At 51.6% G+C, this 9,065-nt stretch overlaps 1 protein-coding gene across 2 annotated transcripts; it reads left to right on the top strand.

The window, feature by feature from the left end:
- Positions 1–122: 122 nt before the first annotated feature.
- TTC31 (tetratricopeptide repeat domain 31) lies at positions 123–8,054 on the top strand. Of its 2 annotated transcripts, none has more exons than XM_039240126.1 (13): positions 123–251; positions 414–502; positions 3,506–3,608; positions 3,724–3,962; positions 4,135–4,218; positions 4,701–4,757; positions 4,858–4,938; positions 5,052–5,246; positions 5,503–5,554; positions 5,644–5,734; positions 5,825–5,966; positions 6,204–6,305; positions 6,492–8,054. In XM_039240126.1, the coding sequence occupies exons 1-13, from the start codon at positions 212–214 to the stop codon at positions 6,786–6,788; spliced, it is 1,572 nt and encodes a 523-aa protein (XP_039096057.1). In that variant the 5' UTR covers positions 123–211; the 3' UTR covers positions 6,789–8,054. The 2 variants fall into 2 exon arrangements, with proteins under 2 accessions (XP_039096057.1, XP_039096056.1); XM_039240125.1 differs by having other exon boundaries at positions 6,489–8,054.
- Positions 8,055–9,065: the final 1,011 nt, after the last annotated feature.

The raw sequence follows: 9,065 nt of genomic DNA, 5'->3' as shown, positions 1-9,065 counted from the left end.
CCCAGCGCCCGCTGCCGCCGGGACTCCGCCCAGTCCCTGGAGCCGTCATTTCTAGCCCGGGAACCTCCTGGCCCGTCTTGAACTCTCTCGCGCTCCGTAATCGGAGGCTTCTGCCCCTAACAAAGATGGCAGCTTACTCTGTCCTACTCCGCCCTTCGGCGGCTATCAAGTACCAGATCATCTTTCACTTTCGTGTTACTGTTGTCGGGAGATGGCGCCGATTCCGAAGACTGTGGGGCGGATAAAGCTAGGTAAGCAGGTGTGACAAGAGACGAGAGGGTCCAGGAGGGTAGAGACAGCCCCACTTGGGTCTGTTTTCAGTCGGGTCTTGTGCTTCACGCGGTGGGCGGAGGGGAGCTTCGACCCGTCCAACCGGAGCACTGTGACGCGCCGTTGGCCTTCCTTTACTATAGACTGTCCTCTGCGGCCTGGCTGCCCGCTGGAGGTCGCTGCTGTCCCCAAACTCTGCAAGGAATTCGGTCCTGAGGACTACGGCGCAGAGGTAAAAGGGACTCCTCGCTCCCCTTCGTCCGGTTTATCTTGGTCACGCCTCTTTCCAGCCAGCTGAGCTGAGCCCCGCCGCTGCCGGGCGCTGCCCGGCCTCCGATGGCTCCGTCGAGGCGTAGTCTCCGGCCCGGGCCTGAAGCAGCGCGTGGCAAATGGAGGGCGTGGGGCCCCGGGGTCCGCGCTGCCCAGATAAATGCTGGAAGTGGGTGGGATTGAGTTGACGATGGTTTCTGAGTTGAGGATTGGGGAAGTGAGTGACAGTTCCTTAGGATAAGGTATTCTGAGCAGAGGGAACAGTGTGAGCAAAGACGCCAAGGCAGGGTAAAGTTTAGGGAACTTAACCGAAGTGAGACTTGAGTAATTGGGTTGGATCCGTAAGAGATGAAGTGGCAAAGAAGGAAGTGAGAGGCTTGAAAGGCTTTGTCTGGCACAGGGGCTTGCATGTTCTCAAGTAGGTGATAGGGTTATTGAGGGAAGGGCAGGATCGGATTTAGAGCCCTGAGAAGCTGTGTTTCCTACTGCTTCCTGGGGATCTCCAAAACCTCAAACTCAACAAGTCCAGAAGTTAACTCATCATCTTTGCAAATTGGTTGCTTTTCCTCTAATCTTAGTTTTGGTTAGCAACACAAACTGACTTCCGGTTGCTTAAAGCAGAAATCTGAGAATCATTGTACATAATCCTCCCTTTCCTTTACCTCATACATTTAATCGCTAAAATAACACTTCAGAAGTGTCTCTTGACTCAAGCCCATCGTTTCCATTCCTGCTTCCACTGCCATGGCCTTAGTTCAAGAACTCATTCTCTCTGGCCTGAACAGTCATAATGGCCTGCTAATTAAACATTCCACCCCTAGACTCGTCTTCCCCAGTGCTGTTCCACTTGAGCGCTCCACTCCCCTCACTGACAAGAGGAAGTACAACCTCACTGACTCACACAGGGTTCTTCAGACCCAGTTCCTGACTACATCTTTATTAGAATAGTCTCCTCACCAGTCTCTCTGCTTTTGCTCATTCAGCACACATATTAAATACCAGCTATATACCAGGCACTGTTTTAGGCACTGGGAAGACAGCAGTAAGCCAAACAGACAAAAATCTTTTTGTTGTTGTTGTTGTTTTTTTTTTTTTTTTGTCTGTGGAGGCATCTAGTGGAGGCATCAAGTGGAGGCAACCAATCAACAAACAAACAATATAGTTTGCCAAATATGAAAAGTGCAAAGAAAAGTAAAGCAGGAAGGACAGGGAGTGCTGAGTGGAATTGAGAACTTCTCTTCTTAAAAGAAGTGGTCAGAGAAGGCCTCCTGGAGAAGGTTTAAGAAGAGATCTGAAGGGTGAGCATTCACTGGGGAAAGAGCATTCCAGGGAGAGGAAGTAACAAGTAAACTACTGAGATGAAAGCACACTTGTTGTGTCGTAGGAACTTCAGAGGATACCACTAACTACTGTAGGTAGAGGTAGGACAAGAGGGTAGGGAGATGATTTATGGAGGACCGATTAGCTAGACCATGTTCAGCAATGTGGTGAATTACAAGAGTAGCGTAGACTGTGCTTTGGGGAGAGGTAGGAGGTCAAGGTAATCCTTTTTTGTTTTTAAAAAAGTCTATACTGGGCCAGCTAGGAAGTTGAAAGAAGCCCACCAGGATACTGAATTCGAGAATAAGTCTTTATAAAAGTGCACAGCTGTGTAAATGAAGATGCTGTTGGGTCAGGACGATATCTCGATGGAAACCCTGGCTCTAAAACTGCTTAAAAAGTTGACTCTACCTCAGTGATCTGAAGTCCTTCCGATGCATCAGTTTAGCGCTTTGGAGTTTCATGTGGCGTCTAAGTTTCTCAGTCAGTGGGCCACCACCTAGTCAGGGATGTGCTCTGTTTAGGCCTGATTAGGCCACACAGGAACAAGATGACTCCTCTCCTCCTCTAAAGCTGACACTAATTGGGGAAATGATTCTCATAAGAACCACAGAACGTAACGGGCTAGGTCTTGAAGAGTCTTGTCTCTTCTTGTGAATGATGAAGCCAAGGTTCAGAGAGGTTAAACAATTTGTCCAAAATGAAACAGCCAGGCAATGGCAGAGCCAGAATTAAGATCAAACAGCTTCATTTCACAACAGTGTTCTTTCCAGTTCCATGCTTCTTGCCAATTGAGAGAGCGATAAAAAGCAGTGAATAATATGGCTCTAAATTGTGTAACACAGAGCATGTGAGTACAGCTTCATTGAGGGCAGAGGTTATTGGAGATGAAGAGGTCTGGAAAGGATCTGAGGGAAGATGGAATTTGAACTGGACCTTGAAGGTGAGACAAGATGTGATGAGAAGCTCAGAGCCAGGATTAGGGGACAGTTGTAGGGGAAGGGGGGAAGATCCTGGAAGGGACCTGACAGCATAGGGATGAAAGCAGCCAAGCAGAGAATTACAAAGGAAGTTTGGGAAGGTCAGCCACGGAGTGTTTTGGAAAGCTCCAAATCTCAGGCTGAGGAGCTAGACTCAGTCCCACCTATGGCCTTGGCAGTGGGAGATTACTGGAAGTTGGTTGCTAAGTAGGGAAGTTACTGCTGAGAGCTTGGTTTGGGAGGAAACAGCTGAAGTGCAGGGGAGAGGCCAGCCAGGAACTGCTGCTCTCATTTAGGAATGCGGTAGCTCCTGAGTAGGTTATATGGGGTTGCTCATTTTCAGGGATATGACAAGGAACATAGTTGGAAGAGCAGGTAAACAGAGGAGGGCTCTGTTTCTGAGGCTTCAGTGCGGCTGACCTAGTGGTAGGTCAAGGAGAGGAGATCTTGTAGGATGGAGAAGGTCGGACAGAAAGGCTGCTCGGAACCCTTGGGAAGCAGGAGAGTAGCGAAGGAGGTGATTCACCAGGAAAACCAGAGCAGTGTGTCTTAAGGTGCTGAGTGGGGAGAGGCCAGCCAGTAAGGTTCTCCAGGCTGGGTGGGTGGTTTGTGGTTCTCTCCCAGAGCTCCCTCCAACACCAGCCTCCCCTCTCTTCCCCTCCCAGGACATAGTGGATTTTCTTCGAAGGCTTGTGGAGAGTGATCCCCAGGGCCTACACCGGATCCATGTGGATGGGAGCAGTGGGCGGCTGCAGCTGTGGCACCATGGTAGCGTGCAGGGGCCGGGCCCAGGGATCGAGGCTGGTACCCTGGGGAGGGCTGGCCCTCAGATACTCCTCTCTCTCACATTCCTCTATCTTTCCCTTCTTATCTCTCCTGACAGATTACCTCCTGGACCATTTCTGTGATGAGGCTAAAACGCCTGGACAGAGTGACAGAGACAAAGGGGCCGAGGGGCCGGGCACCTACTGTGGTCTCCGAAAGTCCTTCCTGTATCCTCCCCAAGGGTCTGAGCCCTGTGACCCCTGCCCTCATAGCCCCTCTGCCTCTGCGTCTGCCTCTGGTGGCTCAGACAGCCTGCTTGAGGTGGCCATGCCCCAGAAGCTCCTGCTGACTGAAGAGGTGAGACTATCAACAAGGGGCTTCACCTCCCCCAGGGCTCCTCCAACTGCCTTATTCCCATATCTGTATTCTCCCCTAATTTGGACCTTTCAAGGCCCTTCCATACTGCTGGCCTCCCTTTGGCTTTCTGGTTCTCTCTCTCTTTTCCTGTCACCTGCCTTTCCTTCTCCAGGAAGCCAACCACCTGGCTGAGGAGCTGGTGGCTGAGGAGGAGCGCATGAAACAGAAAGCAGAGAAGAAACGACTCAAGAAGAAGGTGGCTGGAGGCAGGAGTGGGAACCTGGAGGGATTTCAGAGAGGGAAGGAGGGAAGTTTTATGAGAACAGGGAAGAACTCAAGGAGGTCTGTAGTGGACCCTCTTGCCAGTGGGGGGCTCCGGGGCCTCAGAGCCCAGAGGTGGAAGGTCTTGTGGAAGCCCTACGGTGTGGTGGTCCTGGAGTCACACTATACTGCCTGGGTTGGAATCTGCCTCTTTCTTACTGTAAGACCTCTGCCTGGTGACTCTCCTGTCTGCTTGTTCACCTGTAAAATGAGGATGACACAAAACCTACCTCATTGGAGTTGCAGGGATTAGATGAGATAGTGTATGCAAAGCTCTTAACCGGGTACACATCATATAATCTATATTGTACACGTGAAGAATTGGTTTCAAGATACAAAGTGTGTGTGTGTGTGTATTGACATAGAACGTTCAAATAATACACCATCAGCGTCATCACATCATCATTATCATTGCAGCGTCAAAAGGATCGCAGGCGACAGGAGCGCTTGGAGCAGGAGGGTGGGGACCCCAAGGTGAGTGTCTGCAGGCGGGTCTGAGGAGCACTCAGTGCCAGGAGGGTGGGAGCTGAGAAGGCAGGCGGCTCAGGGTGATCCCTGTCTGCATTCCCTTTAGGTCAAGGCCACCCCCGATGGAGACGGGAGCCCCCCATCTAGCCCTGGGAACCCTGCCCAGGGACAGTGTGGTGAGGAAGAGGTGAGAGCCCTCTTCCTTCCCTTCTTGGTCTCTGCCCACTCCCACCTATCCCTCCACCTGCTTTAGGACATACTTCATTGCCGTCCCCTCCTAACTTTCCTTTCTGCTCACAGGACTTACTGGATCTATCTAGCACTTTCGTGTCTCTGGCTTTGCGCAAAGTTGGGGATTGGCCCCCCAGTGCCCGCAGAGAGAAGGGACTGAGCCAGGAGCCCCGAGGCAAAAGTCTGGGTCCCCAAGAGAAGATGGGCCAGGAGGAAGGAAGGTCTCCAAAAGAAGAAAGCCCCAGGCAGAGCCCTAAGGCAGAGGTGAGGTGACCAGTAGAAGGACTTCTCTGGCTCTAGAATGAAGAGACCTGGGGTCCAGCTCTATCATAGACACCCTGACCTTGGGTATGGGTAATTTCCTCTGCAGGAAGGTAGGCCTGATACCATATTGCAGAACTGTCATAAAAATTACATAAATTGGGTGATGCTGACTGCAATATTCATTGTTTAAACAAAGGAGAAAGATTCGGGGAGGCTGAGGCCTCGAGTCCCACTTGACTTTGCTCCCCATCCCTAGGCATCTCCAGGACTGCCGGCAGCTGCCTTACAGCAGAGCCAGGAGCTGGCAAGTGAGATTCTCTCTCTCTCTCTCATCCTCCTCACCCTGCCCTCCCTGGGATAGCCCCATCTGAACCTTCCCACCTTCTCTCCTCCTCAGAGTTGGGTACCAGCCTTGCCCAAAATGGTTTCTACCACAAGGCTGTGGTTCTCTTCACCGAGGCCTTGAAGCTAAACCCCCGGGATCATCGGTGAGTGTTGGGGCTTAGCCTGTGTGCGGGGTGGTCAGGGCAAGGCAAAGTGCTGAGGATCCAGACTTTTGGCCACTTTGTCTTTGTCAGGTTATTTGGAAACCGCTCTTTCTGCCATGAGCGGCTGGGTCAGCCGATATGGGCCCTGGCTGATGCCCAGGTGGCCCTGACTCTGCAACCAGGCTGGCCCCGAGGCCTCTTCCGCCTGGGCAAGGCCTTGATGGGACTTCAGGTAATGGGTCTGAGATTGGAACCAAAGGAGGAATTTGGGTGGGATGGGGTGGGGATTGGGTCTACACTGCGTTTTCTAGGAAAGCTTCTAGTGCCACAGCATCATGGTGTTTGTGGAGGCTATGGAGGTTTGTGGAGGTATTAGAGGCCGAGGTGAGTTTGGGGAAGGGGCAGTTTTAATTTCCTTCACCTCCTTAATACCTAAGCTTTGCTCTTTCTACTCCCTCTGGGACCAAAGCGTTTTGAAGAGGCAGCTGCTGTGTTCCAGGAGACTCTGAGAGGTGGCTCCCAGCCTGACGCAGCCCGGGAGCTCCACACTTGCCTTCTGAACCTTGCTCTGGTAAGAGCACCAGCCCACTGTCACGCTGAGGGGCAGCAGGAGGAATGGCTGGGATTTCCACAACGGGCCCTGCTCCCTTCTTCCTCAGACGGGTCGCAGGGGCAGGAAAGGGCAGGATGAGGGATCATGGGCTGTGCCACTGAAAAGGAGTATCTACAGGCGTCCCTCCCTTTCCCTTCTCAGCAGGATCAGCGAGGAGGAATCCGGGCACCACATCTGACAACTGGGTTCCCACAGCCATTTTCCCGTGCTGGGCCGGGCGCCACAAGCCTCCCATCTGTCAGGTGCCCTCCAAGCACCGCTCCAAGAGCCCCTGGCCTTCTGTCTCTACCCTTGCCTTTCCCCCCGTGTCAGCTGAGCCACTCCAACTGGACTCTCCCCCAGACTCAGAGTAGAAGACCCCACCCTCTTCATCTCCGGGGCCCCTCAAAGGGCTCGAGTGTGCTGGGACTTGAGCCCCAGCATCTACCTCAGGCCAGATGACAGAGGACTTGTCCCTCATAGGACAAGGCCATGTGTGCATCCCACGGTTCACTGCATATTTTGAGACCTTGTACTCTAAAACCATAATTAAAGACACCCCTGGTGGTCATTCCTCTCGCCACAGAGACCCGATGACAGAAAGGAGCCCCATGACTACTGCAACAACCTTTCTTTGGTTTTAAAGCAGATGGCTTCCTCGGGGGGCAGTAAGGAAAAATAAAACCCACCAAAGCTAAGGCGGGAACTATACAAAAGTTCAGATTCTCAGACCATAACAGACCCCACAGGGAGCATATGACCCTTGCTCTGCTTCATGGCCCGGAGGGACTCATTCACCAGCCAGAGCCTTATGCTCAGGAACAGGGCCACAGTGATGAATGAGGCCTGAGTCCGACCCTTTACCTTGATAGATGCTTGCGTCTTCCTAAGCCCAGCTCTCGCCCTGTTTCTTCTAGCCCCAGCCACTCATGCCTTGTTTTCTGTCATACAGTGTACATTCTGACCTGTCCTTTGCCCAATAATCTCAATTCCTCCAACTGCTAAAAGATTCACTGGAGTTTGCATTTGGGAAGTGCCTCACCAGCTCCTGCCTGGAGCTCGCAAAGTTCATAACATCTCGTGTCCCCGCTGCCGGCTGTTCTGCTGCTGTGGCCTCACCAGGCCCCCAGGGAACTGCTACCTTGGCTGTGCTCATTTTCTGCTCCAGCACTGTAATGAGCCTTTCCCCATGTGAATTTATGCAGTTTTCCCACCAAGGGTTACTGCCCCGAAAGAAGCCATAATTCCCTACTTCCTGTGTCAGAATGAAGGTCTTTTGGTTCTCTAAGATCCCGGCAGCCGCCCCTGGCTGCTTCCTCCCTAGCCTTCCTCCCCAGCCTGGGACTCTCAGCTCACTGAAATGTGGATCTGCAGAGGACTTTTAAGCCTTCCAGAATGCCTGGCCTCGTCAGGATAAATTCTTGCTGCCCTATGGTCTTGCTCAACACCATGCACACCTGTATAGGAGGTTTTGAGACACACCTTTATATAGGGCTTTCACAAACTCATTTTGTTTATTGAGCAGGCTCCTTGAATATAGCAGAATGAAGTCTGCCATTACTAGCTGGATCACCTTGGTTCATCTGTGCCTCAGGTCCCCCATCTGTAAAATGGGGCAGTCTCTGCCTCACAGGGCTTTTGTGAGGAGTGAAAGTCAAAAGTGTGAGAAAATACCTAAAAAGTGCCTGGTACATAAAGGGTGTTAAATAAACTGATTTTTATCTGCAACCGTCCTGCATATTCAATATTCCCACAGTGGGAAGAGATGAATACATTGCTGCTTACTTTGCAAAATACGGAGTTCTGGGACTGTGGTTCTCCCAAGTGTAGTCCCTGGACTAGCAGTAACCTAGGAACTTGTTGCAAATATACATTCTCAGGCCCCACTCTATACCTTCTAACTCAGAAAGTGCAACAGCAGGCTCAGTGATTTGTATTTCATTAAGGCCTCCAGGTGATCTATCCTAATACCCAAGCACTATTCTAGGACCTGGCAGAGGAGATACCACCCAGAGGCCATTTTGGTGGGAGAGATTTCAGTTTCGCTCATCCAAGCCTTGATTATGAGAGGTGGAAGTACTGGACTAGAATTTAGGAGACCTCAAGTGGAGGGGGATTACGGCTCAGAGCCAATTAACTTAATCATACCTTCCTAACAATTATTTGCGCCAGGAGTTTTTCGCTCGAGCCTAGTTGGGGAGAGGTGGTTGTATTTGCTTGAAAGGGGATTCTATTATGGTTACTTCAAAAGAGGCCTGCTCATCTGGCCTTGTTCATGGCAGCAGGGGGGGCACTTCTCTGCTTTGGGGATTTCACTAGGGTTCCTCAAAGAATGGACACCCAGCATTACTGTGTGGTATCTGCTTTCAGGCTGAGTTGGCTCCTTGCTCTTCCAGCCTCTTAAAGAAAAGTCCCCTCCCCAGTATCTCTTGACCTATCCTAGACTTGAATCTTATCTAAGAGCCACAGGACTCCTGACACCTTGTCCCATTTTGCCCCACACACACTGCTCGCTGGTAGGGTTTCAACCCAGCGGTCTGAGTTCTAAGTCCCTAGGGTTGGAAAGCACAGTGACCAAGCATCCTGGTTTTCCAGGGACTGAAGGATTTCCTGGAGCGTGGGACTTTAAGTGCAGAAACTGGGAAAGTCCTGGGCAAACGGGAATAAGTTGGTCTCTCTAAAGGTTCCAGAGAGGCAGCCTTAGGAAGGGGATGAAGCCCTGAACAGGAACCAGGGAAG

The sequence above is a fragment of the Hyaena hyaena genome, unplaced genomic scaffold (assembly GCF_003009895.1).
Source record: "Hyaena hyaena isolate Hyena2069 unplaced genomic scaffold, ASM300989v1 scaffold_168, whole genome shotgun sequence".
Lineage (NCBI taxonomy): Eukaryota > Metazoa > Chordata > Mammalia > Carnivora > Hyaenidae > Hyaena > Hyaena hyaena.
This window is presented reverse-complemented; position numbering and strand designations above follow the sequence as displayed.

Excerpts from the sequence above, each read along its gene's own strand:
- TTC31 (XM_039240125.1), top strand. The coding sequence starts at position 212 with ATGGCGCCGATTCCGAAGACTGTGGGGCGGATAAAGCTAG. Across the intron at positions 252-413 it reads TGTGGGGCGGATAAAGCTAG|ACTGTCCTCTGCGGCCTGGC; the intron begins GTAAGCAGGTGT and ends CCTTTACTATAG. Across the intron at positions 4,758-4,857 it reads AGGAGGGTGGGGACCCCAAG|GTCAAGGCCACCCCCGATGG; the intron begins GTGAGTGTCTGC and ends CATTCCCTTTAG.